Raw genomic sequence first — 19,590 nt, 5'->3', positions numbered from 1 at the left:
TGTGTGTGCATGCATGCGCGCGCGAGTGCATGCATGTGTGACATGTGCGAATTTCTTTGGGATTTCTCCTGATGGTACTCAGAGACCCATGCAGTATGGGTGTATAAACCCATGTCTCCTAGTGCAAAGAATGCACTCAGTCCATACAGTTCTCTTTCAGATGTTAAGTGGAAATTTTAGTTGCCACTAATTAAGATTTGCCTTCTAGACTTTCTGTAGCATTATTTTTAATGTGCATATTACATAGTTTTTTCTAACTTTTCCCCTTCATTTTCTTTAGCAAACTGAAGACTAAAATGTACTTGGCTCTCCAGTCCTTAGAACAGGACTTATCAAAAATGGCAGTTATGTATTGGTAAGATGACACCAAAGTTTTAATATCATATGAGTTCTGCATACCTTGTTTTTCATGTTGGGGAGTTTTATAGAGCCTTATTTTTTATTTTATTACTGTTTTTGGGACACATCCAGCAGTGTTCAGAGCTTATTCCTGTTTTTGAGCTTAGAGATCATTTCTGGCAGGATTTGGGGGCCCAGATGGGGGCTGGAAATTAAACCCAGGTCTTCCACATGCACTCCCTACTTGCTTTTCCTGTAGCTTTGGTCCTAGAGCCTTATTTTTAAAAAACATATTACAGATAAGTATTATTAAGTATTTGTATTAATGTGTATTATTAAGCATTTGTATTATATAATAATAGCTATATTTTACCTGTGTTATACATCTTGTTGATCTTTCAGTTCTCAGATGAAATATCCTTTTCTTTTTCTGAAAACCCTGTCTCTAAATTGTTGGGTGGTAGTCCATAAGTTTGATTTAGAAATTTGTCAAACTGACCTTCTATTTGATTAGCGTTTTTGTGATTTTAAGGGGGGAAGGGCACCTACCTAGGTTTCCTCAAAAGTGAGGGCCACTATATAGAGGGCCATGGTAATTGGGTGTAGTGGTACTGTGGGCCACTCACCCAGCATTGCTTGGAGGGGTCATGTGGTGCGAGAGAGCAAAGTTGGAACCTCTTGCATTTAAGGAAGGTATGGCATGCTCACTACTCATTTGAACCAGCTTTTTTTTTTTTTTTTTTTTTTTTTGGTTTTTGGGTCACACCCGGCTGTGCTCAGGGGTTACTCCTGGCTCTATGCTCAGAAATCGCTCCTGGCAGGCTCGGGGGACCATATGGGATGCCAGGATTCTAACCACCGTCCTTCTGCATGCAAGGCAAACAAACGCCCTACATTCATGCTACATCTCTGGCCCCAATTTGTTTCTTCTTTTTTTTTTTAAGGCCACACCCATTTGTTGCTCAGGGGTTACTCCTGGCTAAGCGCTCAGAAATCGCCCCTGGCTTGGGGGGGACCATATGGGACTCGGGGGGATCGAACCGTGGTCCTTCCTTGGCTGCGCTTGCAAGGCAGACACCTTATCTCTAGCACCACCTCGCCAGCCAATTTCTTTCTTTTTTATGCCAAGCTATTCTTGGCTTTGTGTCTGTGCTCATGGGTCACACCTGGAGGTGCTTGGGGACTATTTAGTGCCTACCACATGCAACATATACCTTCAGCCCATTGAGCTCTCTCTCTCTCTCTCTTTTTAATTTTGGTTTTTGGGTCACACCTGGTGGCACTCAGTGGTTACCTCTGTTCTGCACTCAGAAATCTCTCCTGGCAGGTACGGGGGACCATATGGGATGCCAGGACTTGAACCACCATTCATCCTGGATCGACTACGTGAAAGGCAAACGCCTTAGCGCTGTGCTATCTGTCTGGCCCTGAGCTCTCTCTCTCTCTCTCTCTCTCTCTCTCTCTCTCTCTCTCTCTCTCTCTCTCTCTCTCTCTCTCTCTCTCTCTCTCTCTCTCCCCCCCCCCCCCCGCCCCTCTCCTTTGTTTGTAGTTTTTGGGTCACACGTGGCATTGCTCAAGGGTTATTTCTGGCTCTGACTCAGAAGTCACTCCTGGCAGGCACTGGGGACCATATGGAATGCCAGGAATCAAACCGGTGTCTGTCCTGTGTTGGCCATGTGCAAGGCAAACACCCAACCACTGTGCTATCCCTCTGCCCCTTTCCTCCACCATACATCTCTTAAAACATTTTTTTTTTTTTTTTGTGGTTTGGAGGAATTGAATCTTTGGCCTCACATACATGATCTTGCAATTTTTGTTTACCATATTACATACAGGTACATGCTTGGATATACTATATACTTTGAAATCAAAATACTATTACATACCTGATTCTTTTGAAGCAAAGTGATTCTGATACAAAAATAAGTCATGAGACAAATGAGCAGAATTGTCACATTTTGTATTAGTAACTTAGGACTTAATATAAGCACATATAGATTATTTGTCTTATAGGAAAGCAACCAATGCTGGTCCCTTGGATAAGATTCTTCATGGAAGTGTTGGTTATCTCAGTCCAAGAAGTGGTGGTACGTGATCTCATTTGCTTATTCTTTTTATGTGTGTGTGTGTGTGTGTGTGGTTTTTGGGTCACCCAGCAGTGCTCAGGGGTTACTCCTGGCTCCATGCTCAGAAATTGCTCCTGGCAGGCACAGGGGACCATATGGGAAGCCGGATTCAAACTGATGACCTTCTGCATGAAAGGCAAACGCCTTACCTCCATGCTATCTTTCTGGCCCCTCATTTGCTTATTCTTTTTTTTTTTTTTGTGGTTTTTTGGGTCACACCCGGCAGTGCTCAGGGGTTACTCCTGGCTTCATGCTCAGAAATTGCTCCTGGCAGGCACGGGGGACCATATGGGACGCCGGGATTCGAACTGATGACCTTCTGCATGAAAGGCAAACGCCTTACCTCTATGCTATCTCTCCGGCCCTCATTTGCTTATTCTTTTTTTTTTTTTTTTTTTTTTTTTGTGGTTTTTGGGTCACACCCGGCAGCGCTCAGGGGTTATTCCTGGCTCCATGCTCAGAAATTCTCCTGGCAGGCACGGGGGACCATATGGGACACCGGGATTCGAACTGATGACCTCCTGCATGAAAGGCAAACACCTTACCTCCATGCTATCTCTCCGGGCCCATTGCTTATTCTTAAAAGTGTCTAAATTGAATACAGAGAATTTCAATTTAGATTCACAGAGAGAAACTACTAAATGCTTATATATATATATATATATATATATATATATATATATATTTTTTTTTTTTTTTTTTTTTTTTTTTTTTTTTGGGCCACACACGGCGACACTCAGGGGTTACTTCTGGCTCTGTGCTTATAAGTTGCTCCTAGCAGGCTTGGGGGACCATATGGGATGCCTGGGATAGAACTCTGGTCCTTCCTGGTTCGTCCCCATGTAAGGCAACTCCCTGCCAATGTGCTTTCACTCCAGCCCTCATCTCTTCTTTTTTAATTTTTATTTTGTTTTGATTTTGTTCAAGAACCTTGGTTGGCCACATGCAAGGCAAACACCCTACCTGATGTGCTGTTGCTCTGACCCTAATATTTGTATATTTTTTGGAGGATGGTGTGTTTGTCCTCCACCTGGGAATTTTCAGGAGCTATTGCTGTCTCTGTGTTCAAGGGTTGTTCCTAGTAGTTTTTTTTTTGTTTGTTTTGTTTTGTTTTTGGGTCACATCTGGTGACGCTCAAGCATTACTCCTGGCGATGTGCTTAGAAATCGCTCCTAGCGGGCCCGGAGAGATAGCACAGCGGTGTTTGCCTTGCAAGCAGTCGATCCAGAACCTAAGGTGGTTGGTTCGAATCCCGGTGTCCCATATGGTTCCCCCATGCCTGCCAGGAGCTATTTCTGAGCAGACAGCCAGGAGTAACCCCTGAGCACCGCCAGGTGTGGCCCAAAAACCAAAAAAAAAAAAAAAAAAAGAAATCGCTCCTAGCTTAGGAGACTATTTGGGATGCTGGAGGAATCCTAGGTTAGCTGCATGTAAGGCAAATGCCCTACCAGCTGTGCCACTGTTCTGGCCCCTTTCCTAGTAGTTTTTGCCAGCGAACCACATGTAATGCTACATGGAAGGCTAGGTGTCAACCCTTGCCTACCATGGTTTTAGTTTAAGTGTGCTAATTTTTCTTTTGCCATATGCTGTGTTGCTCTGGGTGCAACTCCTAGCTCTGTACTGAGAAGTCCTATATCCTGTGGTGCAAGGGTACCAAGCGGTACTGGAGATTGAACCTGGGCCTTTTAATGCAAAGCATGCATGCACATAGCTCATTGTATTATACCTCTATAGTCTCTTTTTTTTTTATTACCTGCCCCTCTTTATTTTGGGGGGAGGCCATATTCGTTTGATGCTCAGTGGTTACTTCCGGCTAAGTGCTCAGAAATCGCCCCTGGCTTGGGGGGACCATATGGGACGCTGGGGGATCGAACTGTGGTCCTTCCTTGGCTAGCGCTTGCTAGCGCCCCCTCTCCAGCCCCTTGTTTTTATTTTTTTTTAATCATGTGGAAATTGTTTTCATACAGATCAATACTTAATGCTTCTGTTGAATTTTAAAAACAGGTATGAGTTCTCTTGTCCTTGTAGTCAAATTCTCTACTTAGAACCCTCATATCTTGAATACTCTTATATATAGGCTATGGATGTATAATTTTTTGTTTGTTTTTATTTTGGGGCCATATTTGGTGGTGCTCAAGGGTTACTCCTGGCTCTGCAGTCCAGAAACTCTTTGGTCAGCTCCAGGGAACCATACGGGATGCCTAGGATTAAACCTGGGTTAGCAGTGTGTAAGGCATATGGCCCTCCTTATTATACTTTTTCTTGGGAGTGTAAATTTTTTTTTTTTTTTTTGGGCCACACCCGGCGATGCTCAGGGGTTACTCCTGGCTGTCTGCTCAGAAATAGCTCCTGGCAGGCACGGGGGACCATATGGGACACCGGGATTCGAACCAACCACCTTTGGTCCTGGATCGGCTGCTTGCAAGGCAAACACCACTGTGCTATCTCTCCGGGCCTGGGAGTGTAAATTTTTTAATTTATAATTTTTCTTTTTTTCTTTTTGGGTCACACCCGGCTGTGCTCAGGGGTTACTTCTGGCTCTATGCTCAAAAGTTGCTGTTGGCAGGCTCAGGGGACCATAGGGGATGCTGGGATTTGAACCACCGACCTTCTGCATGCAAGGCAAATGCTTTACCTTCATGCTTCTCTCCGGCCCCAGTAATTTTTCTGATATAGATATAGTAGTAATGTTTTACTTTTCATTAGGTCATTTAATGAACTTGAAGTACTATGCCTCTCCTTCTGACTTGCTGGATGATAAGACTACATCTCCTATCATTTTACATGAGAATAATGGTAAGATTTTTTTTTTTAATTAAAAACATTTTCCCCCTCCCTTTATCATTTTGTTGTTGCGGTTGTAGAGATCAGGGATGGCACACATGCTTGGTTCTAGTGTGTTAGTGTATACATCCTTGCATACTCCATTGTGGTACTAGTGTGCCCCCACAGCAGCCTCCATGATCATAATGGACACATGGTAATGATTGAATAGTCTTGGGCCTGTAAGGCAGGGATATGACCACTGAGCTATTTTTTTTTTTTAAACAGTACGCTGCTTTGTTTGATTTTGGGAGTACTTTGGTGGTGCTCAGAATTTAATCTTGGCTCTGTGTTCAGGGCTTAATCATGGCTGGCCTTAGGGGACCATATGGAATGCTGGAGATCAAACACTTCGGCTGGGCATATGCAAGATGACTAAGTGTCCTATCTGCTATACTGTCTATCACTTTGGCCTCTACACTTCTTTTGCTGGGCTGAGGGGTGGTGATAGTGGTGATTTCCAGTGATGCTTAGAAGTTACTTCTGATTCTGTACTCTGAAGTTATTTTTGGTGATGCTCAGGTCACTAAATGGGATACCAGGTACTGAACCAGGTCGCCATGTGTAAGTCAAATTTTTGTGTGCTTGTACTATTGCTCTGGCTTTTCTGATCCCTAAACTTTACATTTTTTTAATTTTGTTTTTGGTCTACACCTGGTGATGCTCATGGGTTATTCCTTGCTCTGCACTCAGTAATCATTCCTGGCAGGCTAGGGGCCCATCTGGTTTGCTAGGGATCGAAACCAGGTTGGTCCTGGGTTGGCTGCATGCAAGGCAAATCCTTTGTGCTATTGCTCTGGTCCTAAACTTTACTTTTTTGTTTGTTTCTGAGCACACCCAGTGCTCTCAGAGGTTACTCCTAGCTCTGCGCTCAGGAATTAATTCTGTCCAGGCAAATGCCTTGCCTGCTATGCTATCACTTCAGTCCCTAAACTTTACTTTTTTTTTTTTTCCTGTCTTACCTGTCATCGCTCAGGGGTTACTTCTGGCTCTGTGCTAAGAAAATGTTCCTGGCAGGTTTGGGGGACCATATGGGATGCCGGGCATTGAACCGAGTCTGTCCTGGGTCAGTCTCATGCAAGACAAATGCCCTACCACTGTGTTATTGTACCGGCCCCATAAACTTATTAATAGTGAGGAATATGAAAGATATGTAAGCATTATGGAAAAAATATGTTTTTAAACAGAAACTTTCTTTGACTTACATGTATTATTATTATATCAATTATATTATATGTTATGTCACTATATTATGTTATGTTATATATTACATATTATGTTATGTTAGCTTACCTCATTATGTTAATCAATTTTGTCTCTTGAATAAATTCTTACAATAAAAAAATGAGAAAAAAAAGGAAAAAAATAGTGAAGAATTAGCTAACTTATTAAATACAGTAATGATGTTCTTTCTATTTAGTTTAATATGCTGAAACATTAATGACATTATACTTTTCATATATTTCAGCCATTTTTTTCGTATAAATTCTTTTGTTTGTTTTTTGTTTTGGGGCCACACCCAGTGATGCTAAGGGGTTACTCCTGGCTATGAGCTCAGAGATCACTCCTGGCTTGGAGGACCATATGGGATGCCGGAGGATCGAACCACAGTCTGTCTAGGTTAGCTGTGTATGAGGCAAACTCCCTACTGATTGCGCCACCACTCCGGCCCCTTTTCCTATAGATTTTTCTAAGCTTTTTCTGTTTTTTTTTTTTTTTTTTTTTTTTGGGGCCACACCTGGTGATGCTCAGGGGTTACTCCTGGCTATGCGCTCAGAAGTCGCTAGTGGCTTGGGGGACCATATGGGACACCGGGGGATCGAACCACGGTCCATCCAAGGCTAGCGCAGGCAAGGCAGGCACCTTACCTCTAGCGCCACCGCCCGGCCCCTAAGCTTTTTCTGATGGTCAGGTGCACACCTGGCAAAGCTCAGAGCTAACTTTTGGCTCTATGTTGAGGTATCACTCCTGAAAGGGCTAGGGAGCATATGTAGTGCTAGGAATCATACCCAAGTTGGTTGTGTACAAGGCAAGCACCTTACATGTTATACTATTTTACTATTTCTCTGGCCTTAATTTTTTTTTAATGAATCTGAATTACAAAGTTATATAGATAATCTTGATTGAGTTTCAGGCATTTAGTATTCCAACACTTTCACCAGGGTCCAATCCCTTTTCACTCCTCTTCCACTCTACTTCCACTTTGTTGCAGGCACTTTTCTCTTCCAGCATTATTTCTTTTCCTAACTTATCTAACCTTTCATTTCACCCAGGCCCTAAGGGACATACTTCCCACTAAGATCAATTCTTTTTCATTTGGGCCATACCCTGTGACGCTCAGGGTTTACTCCTGGCTCTGTGTTCTGGAATTATTCCTGGTAGTGCTCAAGGGACCATATGGGATGGTGGGGATAGAACTCAGTTTGATCCTTCTGCAATGGAAGCACCTTACCCACTATACTACCCAGCCATTCTTTTTTGTGTCCTTTTTTTTTTTTTTCTGGCCACAACCATTTGATGCTTTTTTTGGTTTTTGGGTCACACCCGGCGGTGCTCAGGGGTTACTCCTGGCTGTCTGCTCCTCAGAAATAGCTCCTGGCAGGCACGGGGGACCATATGGGACACCGGGATTCGAACCAACCACCTTTGGTCCTGGATCGGCTGCTTGCAAGGCAAACACTGCTGTGCTATCTCTCCGGGTCCTTTTTTTTTTTTTTTTTTTTTGGTTTTTGGGTCACACCTGGCAGTGCTCAGGTTACTCCTAGCTAAGCGCTCAGAAATTGCTCCTGGCTTGGGGGGACCATATGGGACGCCGGGGGATCGAATCTCAGTAGAAGTCCTTCCTTGGCTAGTGCTTGCAAGGCAGACACCTTACCTTAGCGCCACCTCACCGGCCCCTCAGCCATTCTTTTTTTTTTTTTTAAATACTAATGTCAGTTTAACTTATATTACTTTGGACAGTACCCGTTTTCTTTCCTGTTTCCAGTTCCTAGATCTTTGGGCATGAATGCATCAGTGACAATTGAAGGTACATCTGCTATGTATAAACTCCCAATCGCACCATTAATTATGGGGTCTCATCCAGTTGACAATAAATGGTAAGTTACAAATCATTCTAGGATAGCAAAATATATTTTGTCCAGTTTCAAACATGTTATAAACAATAACTGTACTTGATTCTTTTTTTTTTTTACTTGATTCTGTACACTTGAATTTCTAAAGATTCCCTATTTGTTTTTGGTCCACACCCAGTAAAACTTAGAGCTTTATTTATTTATTTATTTATTTATTTATTTATTTATTTATTTATTTATTTTGCTTTTGGGCCATACCTGGTGGCACTCAGGGGTTACTCCTGGCTCTGCGCTCAGAAATTGTTCTGGGTGGCGCCAGAGAGATAGCATAGTGGTAGGGCATTTGCTTTGCAAGCAGCCAATTCATAATGGATGATAGTTCGAATTCCAGTATTTCATATGGTCCCCCATGCCTGCCAGGAGCAATTTCTGAGTGCAGAACCAGGAGTAACCTGAGCACTGCCAGGTGTGACCCAAAAACAAAAAACAAAAAACAAAAAAAAAAAATTGCTCTGGCAGGCTCAGGGGATCGATCATAATGGGAGCTATGAATTGAACCCGGGTCTATCCCCTGTCAGCTGTGTGCCCTGGTGCTGTGCTATTGCTCTGGTCCTATTTATTTTTTTTTGGTTTTTGGGCCACACCTTGTGATACTCAGGGGTTATTTCTGGTTATGCACTCAGATATCACTCCTGGCTTGGGAGAACCATATGGGAGGCCAGTGGATTGAACCGCAGTCTCTCCTAGGTTAGCACAGGCAAGGCAGACACCTTACTACTTGCGCCACCACTGTGGCTCACCTTTTTCTATTTTTTAATTTTTAATTTTGGGGGGGGTTTGGGTCACACCCGGCAGCCCTCAGGGGTTACTCCTGGCTCCAGGCTCAGAAATCGCTCCTGGCAGATTCGGGGGACCATATGGGATGCCTGGATTCAAACCAATGACCTTCTGCATGAAAGGCAAACGCCTTACCTCCATGCTATCTGTCTGGACCAATTTTTAATTTTTATTTTGAGTAAAAATAAATATAAATAAATCATTACTGGAGCCAGAGTGATGGTATAGTGATGGTATAGTGAGTAGGGCATTTGCCTTGCATGTGAAGTTTGATTCCTGGCATCCAGATGGTCTCCTGAGACTTCCTGCCAGGAGTAATTTTTTGGCGCAGAGCCAGGAGTTACCCCTGAGTGCTCCCAGGTATGGCCAAACCCTCAAAAAAAAAAAAAAAAAGTCACCATTACCTTCTTTTTATTTTTAAAGGACTCCCTCTTTCTCTTCAGTCACCAGTGCCAACAGTATTGATCTTCCTGCCTGTTTCTTCTTGAAATTTCCCCAACCAATCCCAGTATCTAGAGCCTTTGTTCAGAAACTTCAGAACTGTACAGGTGAGTTTTAAACTTTAGGAGCTAATACTTGTTAGAAATATGAAGTGCAGGGGCTGGAGAGATAGCATGGAGGTAAGGCGTTTGCCTTTCATGCAAGAGGTCATTGGTTCGAATCCCAGCGTCCCATATGGTCCCCCGTGCCTGCCAGGAGCAATTTCTGAGCATGGAGCCAGGAGTAACCCCTGAGCACTGCCGGGTGTGACCCAAAAACCACAAAAAAAAAAAAAAAAAAAAAAAAGAAATATGAAGTGCGGGGCCGGAGAGATAGCATGGAGGTAAGGCGTTTGCCTTTCATGCAGAAGGTCATCGGTTCGAATCCCGGCGTCCCATATGGTCCCCTGTGCCTGCCAGGAGCAATTTCTGAGCATGGAGCCAGGAATAACCCCTGAGCACTGCCGGGTGTGACCCAAAAATCACAAAAAAAAAAAAAAAAAAAAAAATAGAAATATGAAGTGCAAAAAAAAAAAAAAAAAAGGAAATGTGAAGCGCAAACCTAAAATTCGATGATTTTTTTCAATTTTGATAGTGTTAAAACAGTACTATGAGTACTGATGTTAACATTGCTTTGTACTAGTAAATATTAGTACTTGAAGAATATATGGATGGGTGAAGTTGATGTCATGAAGGGAAAAGTGAGCTCTCAGTATGTTTAATCTTACAGTGATCATAATATTAATTGTAATTTTTTTCCAGGCATCCCACTGTTTGAAACTCAACCAACTTATGTGCCCCTTTATGAACTCATCACTCAGTTTGAGCTCTCAAAGGACCCTGATCCCATGCCTTTGAATCACAACATGCGATTTTATGCTGTAAGTGCAGATTAAAAAAAGAATCATTTTCTAGTTTTTGAGCCATGTCTGCCTGTACTCAGGGCTTCTCCTCGCCATGCTTAGGGATCAATCTTGGTTGTACTCATGGGGACTAAATGGGATGCCAGGTATTGAACCTAGACAGACAACAAGTTAGGCAAGCATCCTACCTGCTGTACTATCTCTTTGGCCCTAAATGATTTCTTTTATAGGGGCTATCCTTGGTGATGCTAAGGTTTTGAGGGGCAGGGATGTCAATGACCACCCACATTCAGCAGTGTGTGGCAAGGGACCAAACTTAGGATCTTGAACATTGTAGACATGTGTTATACCATTTGAGCATCCTCCAACCTCATAGAATTCTGTTTTTGTCTTTGTGCTATGCTTGTCAGTGCTCAAAGTTTACCCTTGACTTTGCACCCACAGATCACTCCTGGTGGGCTTGGGGGAACCTCTATGTCCCCCATTACCAATGGATAATGTGGCTTGAAACTGAATTACTAATGTGCAAACCATACATCCTTCTTGCTGTACTCTCTCTGGCCCATCATAGAATTTTGTTTTGATCTGTATCAGTGGTGCTCAAGGATTTTCTCTTCAGGGATCACTTCTGTTAGGATACAGGGGACTCTGGCATGCTGGGCATTCAAACCAGGTCTGCTTTATGCAAAGTAAGTGCTGTACTATCACTCCATCCCTGACTTCTTTTCTTTTTTTTTGCCACATCCAGTGGCAAGCTTGGGGAACTACATGGGATGCTGGGAACTGAACTTGGGTTGTCCCTGGTCGGCTGCTTGTAAGGCAAATGCCCTGCCACTGTACTATAATTCTGGCCCTATTCTTTTTTTTTAAGTGTCTTAAGTTTATCTTTTATAAAGTTATTTAATCTGTGAATAAATTACTAAAATGTAGTTACGTAAAATTTTAGAAACTCAGGCTTGAGAGGTAGTACAGTGGTTAGAGTGCTTGCCTTGCATGCCACTAACCTGGGTTTTATCCCTGGCATCCTTAGATGGTTCCCTAAGCCTTGTCAGTAGTAATCTCTGAGTGCGGAGCCAGGTATAAACCCTAAACACCATCAGGTGCTCCCAACACACTCTACAAAAAAATTTAAAAAATTTCAAGAACTTTCAAGACTTTAATCTGTTTTACATTTTTTTTTTTTTTGGTTTTTGGTTTTTGGGCCACACCTGGCGGTGCTCAGGGGTGACTCCTGGCTGTCTGCTCAGAAATAGCTCCTAGCAGGCACGGGGGACCATATGGGAGACCGGAATTCGAACCAACCACCTTTGGTCCTGGATTGGCTGCTTGCAAGGCAAACGCCACTGTGCTATCTCTCTGGGCCGTTTTCCTTTTTTTTTTGTTTTTGTTTTTGGATCAAACCTGGCAGTGCTCAAAGTTTATTACTGGTTCTGCTCAGGGATCTTTCCTGGCAATTCTCAAAGTACCACATAGGCTATTGAGGTTGGCCATATGCAAAGCAGAAGGAACCTTGTCCTCTGTACTCTCTAGCTAGCCCCTTTTTGACTTTTTGTTTGTTTTTTTGTCACACTTGGCATCGTTCACGGGTTACTCCTGGCTCTATGCTCAGAAATCGCTCCTGGCAGGCTTGGGGGATCGTGTGGGATGCTGGGAATCAAACCACCAACATTCTGCATGCAAAGCAAACGTCGTACTTCCATGCTATCTCTCCGGTCCCCCCCCCTTTGACTTTTTGATCACATTATTGTAGCTATACCATAATTATATATGTGTTTTATTTAAAAAATTTGCACATGAGGGCCGAAGGGATAGCACAGTGGTAGGGCGTTTGCCTTGCATGTGGTCATCTTGGACACAACTGGTTCGACCCCTGGCATCCATATAGTCTCCCAGCTGGCCAGGGGCGATTTCTGAACGAAGAGCCAGGAATAAAACCTGAGCACCACTAGATGTGGCCCCAAAACCAAAAATAAAATAAATAAAGAGAGTTGATAGGTTAGGTGTGGGAAAATTGTCTGAAATTCAATTATGATAACTTTATGTTATATTGAGTACATAAGACTATTAAAAAAAATTGCACTTGGGCCAGAGCTATAGCACAGTGATAGGGCATTTGTGTTGCATGTAGCCAACCCTGCCATTCCATAGGGTTTCTTGAGCCTGCCAGGAGTAACTTCTGAGCGCAGAGCCTGTAGTAACCTCTGAGAGCCACTGGGTGTGGCCCTAAAACCAAAATAAAAAAATTTTTTTTCATATGTTTTAGAAACCTTATACATATTTCTGAGGTCATATTTTTGAATCGTCATTTTAGCATTGTTCATCTTTTGTCAATTTTAACACAATCTGCCTAAAAATTTCACCTTGGAGTTTTATTATTTACCAAAATACTGCTGTCAGTTTTTGAGGAGTGGGTGTTTTTTGATGGAATAGTTTGTGATTGAAGTACATTGGGGGCAGTACATAGCTTTCCTTTGTGGTCTTTTGCCCAGGCTCTTCCAGGTCAGCAGCACTGCTATTTCCTCAACAAAGATGCTCCTCTTCCTGATGGCAGAAGTCTACAGGGAACTCTTGTTAGCAAAATCACCTTTCAGCACCCTGGTCGGGTTCCACTTATCCTAAATTTGATTAGACATCAAGTAGCCTATAACACCCTAATTGGAAGCTGTGTCAAAAGAACTATTCTGAAAGAAGGTAATAACTTTCTCTTTTTTATATATATAGTTTATTTATGGAGGGAAGCAGAACACTATAGAGATTCTCTGATTTAGTGTCCAGTCAGATGATGTGTAGGGCATTTTGTTGTTGTTGGTTTTGGGGGCGGGGGCTTTGTTTTGTTTTTTGGGCCACACCTGGTGATGCTCATGGGTTACTCCTGGCTATGCGCTCAGAAATTGCTCCTGGCTTGGGGGACCATATGGAGCGCCAGGGAATCTAACTGAGGTATGTCCTAGGTTGGCCTCGTGCAAGGTAAACACCCTACTGCTGTGCCACTGCTCTGGCCCATTTTTATTTATTTTGGCCACGCCTGGCATTTCTCTTGGCTCTGTGCTCAGGAATTATTCCTGGTGGACCAAATTGGATGCCAGGGATTGAGAACCTAGGTCAGCTTTATACAAGGCAAATGCCTACCTGCTGTGCTGTTGCTCTGGCCTGAAATTTTGAAAATTGATATACTTAATTTCCATACAGAACCAATAAGTGGTCCCTGAGCTTACAAAGAGTGATTCATGAATGCAGAGCCAGGAGTAGTAACTCTTGAACACCTCTGGGAGTGGTCAAAACCAAAAATAAAACAAAAATGAAAAGGTATGAAAGATATATGTCCTTTTCTTTTCCCCTGAAGAATTTGGAGAAGACTAACTGCTTTATGGGGCGAGGAGACACAATACAGGGTATGGCACTTTCCTTGCTTGCAGTTGGGCAACCCTGATTCAACCCCTCTGCATTGAGCTAGGAATAGTTCTGTTTAATGTGTCTCTGAAACACAACCCTCTAAATCTGCCTCCCAAAAGCCAAAACAACAAAACAAAAACAAAAACAAAAAAACAAGAATTGTTTTATAGATGAAATATGATAGAATCAGAGTAATAGTATAGTATGAGATTGTTCTTTTTACCTTTTGCTGGAGGGGAGTTTGGCTGTACCTATTGGTGCTTAGGGCTGTCAATAACATCTGTGTTTGGATCACTCCTTAATTCAAGGATTCTACAGTGCTGTGGCTAAAACTTGGCTTGTCCACATGTAAGGCAAATATTGTATCCCACATACTATTTATTTTTTGGAAGGGGTTGGGCAACATCTGGCGTTGTTCAAGGGTTACTCCTGGCTCTGCACTCAGAAATTGCTCCTGGTAGGCTTGGAGTACCATATGAGATGCTGGGGATTGAACCAGGTCTGTCCTGAGTCAGCCGTGTGCAGGGTAAACACCCTACCACTATATGCTTTTGCTTCAGCCCCGCCATAGTATTACTCTGGTCCAGAAATAGCATTTATTTTTCTATTTCATGTCTCTGTTCTAGGAGAGCTCCCAATCCTATGAGAAGCTTCTGGATAGATTAATGGTATCTAGGGCCGGGCGGTGGCGCTGGAGGTAAGGTGCCTGCCTTACCTGCGCTAGCCTAGGAGACGGACCGCGGTTCGATCCCCCGGCGTCCCATATGGTCCCCCAAGCCAGGAGCGACTTCTGAGCACATAGCCAGGAGTAACCCCTGAGCGTTACCGGGTGTGGCCCAAAAACCAAAAAAAAAAAAAAAAAAAAAAAAAAAAAAAAAAAAAAAAAGATTAATGGTATCTAAAAATGAATTATTTAGTTTTTTATTTTGGGGCCACATATATTCAGGGCCAACTGCTGGCTCTGTACTCAGGAATTAGCCGTGGCTGTGGCCAGGAGACCTTATGGGATTCTGGGAAGAAAATCTGGGTCAGCCACATGCATTACAAGTACTCGATATACTATACTATCTCTGGCCCCTAAAATTGAGTTTTATTAGGTAGAAACTTAGGCCTATAAATAGTCTTTCTTTTTTCGCTGAGTATATATTTATATCATATCTGGACTGTCACATGTTTGTCATAGGATAACAGCTATAAGATTATCTGGTGTAGGGGCCAGAGCAATAGCACAGCGGTAGGGCGTTTGCCTTGCAAGCATCCGATCCAGGACAGACATGGTTCGATCCCTGGCGTCCCATATGGTCCCCCAAACCAGGAGTGATTTCTGAGCTCATAGCCAGGAATAACCCTTGAGCATCACCGGGTGTGGCCCCAAAACAAACAAACAAAAACAAACAAAAAAGATTATCTGGCATAAAGATCTTACTTTAAATTGTAGCTCCTATATCTCTGTATAACATATGAGCTGCACATCTAGTAGAAAATAAAAAGAAAAGAGTTTATGGGAGCTGGGGAAATTAGTGCGGGCATTAAACAGCTTGCCTTGTATGTAGCCAATCATGCTTTGATCACTACGACACAAATTCCCCCAGCACTGCTGGATTAGACCTGTGTACAGCCTAGTGTAACTGAACACAAACAACTTAGGCCAGTGTATGCCAGTTATTATTTATTTATTTATTTATTTTATTTATTGGTTTTTGGGTCACACCCGGCAGCGGTTAGGGGTTACTCCTGGCTCTATGCTCAGAATTCGCTCCTGGCAGGCTCGGGGGACCATATGGGATGCCAGGATTTGAACCACCATCCTTCTGCGTCTAAGGCAAAGCCTTACTGCTCTGCTATCTCTCCGGCCCCTTATTTATTTATTATTTTTAATTTTATATGTTTTTTTATTTTTATTTTTTTGGGTTTTGCCCCACACCCGGCAGCGCTCCAGGCTTACTCCTGGCTCTGTTCTAAGAAGTCACTTCTGGCTGGCTTCAGGGACTATATGGGATACAAGGGATTGAACCTGGGTTTACCATGTGCAAGGCATATGTTCTACTGCTATGTTATTGCCGTGGACCCAATGTATGTCTTTTCTAAATTGGATTGGAAACTCCTCTGATTTGAATTTTCAGAATTCCTTTTCAAGCCAGTGTGTTTATATAGATTATACTAGACTGTGCTCAGAGGCTGACTTTTTTTAAGTTTTTGGGCCACACCTGGCAGTGCATAGGAGTTACTCCTGGCTCTGTGCTCAGAAGTTGCTCCTGACAGGCTCAGGGGACCATGCTGGGGATATAACCCAGGTCTGTTTGTAAGGCAGATACCCTACTGCTGTTATCCCTTCGGCCCCTGTTGCTGACTTTTTTTTGGGGATGGGGTCATGCCCAGCAGCGCTCAGGAGTTACTCCTAGCTCTGTGCACAGAAATCTCTCCTGGCAGGCTTGGGGAACAATATGGGATGCTAGGATTCGAACCAAGGTCCATTCAGTGTTGGCCGTTTGCAAGGCAAGGCAAGCGCCTTACCACTGTGCTATTGCTCTGGCTGGGGCTGACTCTTGACTGCTCATCATATGATGATTACATCTAGGGCCTCGTATATGCAGGACAAATGCTCCTTGTTACTGAGTGCTCTCCAGCATCACTGTTTTTGGGTGTATTTAAAAAAAAAAAAAACTGATAGATTCCTTAGATTTTGATGCCTTCTATAAAATATATTTCATCATAAGGGCCAGAGAGATAGCATGGAGGTAAAGCGTTTGCCTTGCATGCAGAAGGTCGGTGGTTCAAATCCTGGTGTCCCATATAGTCCCCTGAACCTGCCAGGAGCGACTTCTGAGCATAGAGCCAGGAGTAACCCCTGAGCACAGCTGGGTGTGACCCAAAAACAAAAACAAAAAATACCCCCAAAAATATATATATATTTCATCTACTGTTATATCGTATTGTGTCAGTTAAATAGGGAAAGTTTCATCCTTCATACAAGGGATTATTATTATTTTGTTTCTTTGTGCCATATGAATCACTTTTGGTGGGGCTCAAAGAACCAAATGGATGGGGTGCCAGGATCAAAACTGGGTCAGCCACTTAAAGGCAAGTGAACTATCTGCTGTATTATCTCTGGTAGGAATTATTTATTTTTTCCTTCATCATTGTTGTGATGACCAGGGTTATACACATGTTTGGCTCTGGTGCTTTCATTTTTTTTTCCCCTTATTTCCACTCTCAGGGATCAATTTTGGTAGGACTCAGGAATCAGGTAGTGCCAGAGATCCAACCCAGGTCATTCTTCTGCAAAGGAAGCACCTGCTCACTGAACATTTGCTTGGGCTCCACTTTCATATCTTGTTTTCTTTAGTGTTTCCCAGGGCTCACAATCGCCACTGTACTCAGTGAGTTTCATACTCCTTTTGCAAAATTGCTTCCCCTGGTCCTGCTTTTGAATGAAGCACAAATTCTGGTGAAGGTGTTGCTGTGGCACATACTCTGTGCTCTCCAGAGAGCACACTTCCTAGCTGTGATGTTTCTGTATCTTTGTAGTTGCAGTATTTATTGAGGGTCACACCCTTTTGTAATACACTGAGGCCCAAATTTGTTCTTGGGAGTAGAGGGCTCACAACTGGTTCTGCACTCAGGAATCACTCCTGGTGGTGCTTATTGGACCCTATGAGATGCTGAGGATCAAACCCAGGTTTGCTCTGTGTAAGGCGAGCACTCTACTCGCTGTTCTATCTCTCATACTCCCAACAGTTGGTTTTGGCACTGCAGTCATTGACAGCATTGCTGCCAGGATCCAACGGCAGTGCTGCCCAGATTAATTACATTTGGCACAAGACCTAGTGATTTGAATTGGTGATGATGCACTTGCATGCCAGTGCCCTAATACCAATGCTCTTCCCCCTCGTCCCTTTTTAGCATTTGTTTTCTGATTGTGTTAAGCCTCAGAGTTGATTGCTTCTTCTGTAATCCTCTCTTTGTCTTTTAGATTCTCCTGGGCTCCTCCAGTTTGAAGTGTGTCCCCTCTCAGAGTCCCGTTTCAGTGTTTCTTTTCAGCATCCTGTGAATGACTCCCTGGTGTGTGGTGAGTTCTCTGGGATGGGTAGCAGAATGTTACATCTCTTTCAGAGCAGCAGTTTGGATCCTTCAGTTTTATTTATTTATTTATTTTTATTTATTTATTTATTTATTTGTATGCTATCTAAAACATCTCATATATTTTGTTTTTCAGTGGTAATGGATGTTCAGGACTCAACACACGTGAGCTGTAAACTCTACAAGGGGCTGTCAGATGCACTCATCTGCACAGATGACTTCATTGCCAAAGTTGTTCAGAGGTAGCACTGTCCCCTTTCCTTCAGAGTCCCATAAAGAGGTGTATAAAGAATAATCTCTTCCATATTCCGGTGAACTGAACTTTTAGAAAGTTAGTCACCTCCTTAAGAGAATTTAACCTTTCTACTTTAGAACTCAAATGTAATAGAAGTAATAGATCTGAGGTGACCCTGCAGTAGCTCAGCTTGAGCCTGGGATATGTAAAATCCTTCATTTGATCCCCAGCATCTTAAGTTCCTGAGTCCACCCTTCACCACAATGCATTCTCCTCATACTAGATTCGCTTTTTATAATTAAAAACAAACTCAAAACAACAAAAAGCAACATGAGCTTTGTTAGTAAATAGTTTGGGGGCCATAATTGGTAATTCCAGGGGCTTTTCCTGTCTCAATGCTTGGTGCCTTTTCCTAGTGGTCCTTGGAAGATCAGGTGGTGCCAGGGATCAAACAAAGTATGTTATTAGCCCATAAAATTCTCTGACCTGAGTTTCGGTATTTAAAATACTATGAAGATAATGGGTGATAACACAGCAGATAGGGCTTTTGCTTTGTATGTGGCCAACCTGGGTTCAAATCCTCAGTATCCCTATATGGTCTCCTGACAATATTATATTGCCAGGAATAATTCCTGAGTTGAAAGCCAGGAGTAGGGGCCGGGCGGTGGCGCTAAAGGTAAGGTGCCTGCCTTGCCTGCGCTAGCCTCGGACGGACCGCGGTTCGATCCCCCGGCGTCCCATATGGTCCCCCAAGCCAGGAGCGACTTCTGAGCGCATAGCCAGGAGTAACCCCTGAGCGTCACCGGGTGTGGCCCAAAAACCAAAAAAAAAAAAAAAAAAAAAAAAGAAAGCCAGGAGTAACCCTGAACATGGCCAGGTGTGACCCAAAAGCAAAATAGAAAAGAATAGGAGATGGACTAAGTAATATCTGACACAATTTTAAAGTTCTTTTATGAATGCTGAATGAATATGAAGGTACTTTTTGTCAGTTTTTCTCTCCCCTATCCCTTCATTATTGGGGTTACAGTGACTGGGAATTGAAACAGACTATTGGCTTTGTTGCCTGTGTATTCAGTTATAGTGTTTGTTTTCTTTTTGTATTTTGGGTTATACCCAATGATGCTTAGAGGCTCTGTGCGTAGATGCTAATTCTGTTGATGCTAAAGGGACTACATGTTGCCTAGAATCAAGCTCAGCCTCCCGCATTTAAAGCGTGTACTTCGAGCTATTTCTCTGGCTCTGATTTTTTGAATGGTTAGCTAATTAAATAATTAACAATTATATATAATATTTCTGATTTCAGGAGAATCCTGAAAAGGAAAGTATTCCCCTCCTCCCAGG

At 43.0% G+C, this 19,590-nt stretch overlaps 1 protein-coding gene across 2 annotated transcripts in view; it reads left to right on the top strand.

Moving 5' to 3' along the window:
• Positions 1-19,590, top strand: part of MED1 (mediator complex subunit 1) — a 51,217-nt gene that overhangs the window by 27,165 nt on the left and 4,462 nt on the right. For both annotated transcript variants that reach the window (XM_049778860.1, XM_049778853.1), the window contains 9 exons: positions 281-355; positions 2,353-2,426; positions 5,172-5,261; positions 8,275-8,386; positions 9,623-9,747; positions 10,441-10,559; positions 13,031-13,232; positions 17,908-18,003; positions 18,151-18,256. In XM_049778860.1, coding sequence (XP_049634817.1) covers positions 281-355; positions 2,353-2,426; positions 5,172-5,261; positions 8,275-8,386; positions 9,623-9,747; positions 10,441-10,559; positions 13,031-13,232; positions 17,908-18,003; positions 18,151-18,256 — 999 coding nt within the window. The remainder of the gene's footprint in view (positions 1-280; positions 356-2,352; positions 2,427-5,171; positions 5,262-8,274; positions 8,387-9,622; positions 9,748-10,440; positions 10,560-13,030; positions 13,233-17,907; positions 18,004-18,150; positions 18,257-19,590) is intronic.

This window comes from Suncus etruscus, chromosome 1 (assembly GCF_024139225.1).
Source record: "Suncus etruscus isolate mSunEtr1 chromosome 1, mSunEtr1.pri.cur, whole genome shotgun sequence".
In the NCBI taxonomy this organism is placed as follows: Eukaryota; Metazoa; Chordata; class Mammalia; order Eulipotyphla; family Soricidae; genus Suncus; species Suncus etruscus.
The sequence above is the reverse complement of the archived record's forward strand: the minus strand, read 5'-3'. Positions and strand labels throughout refer to the sequence as shown.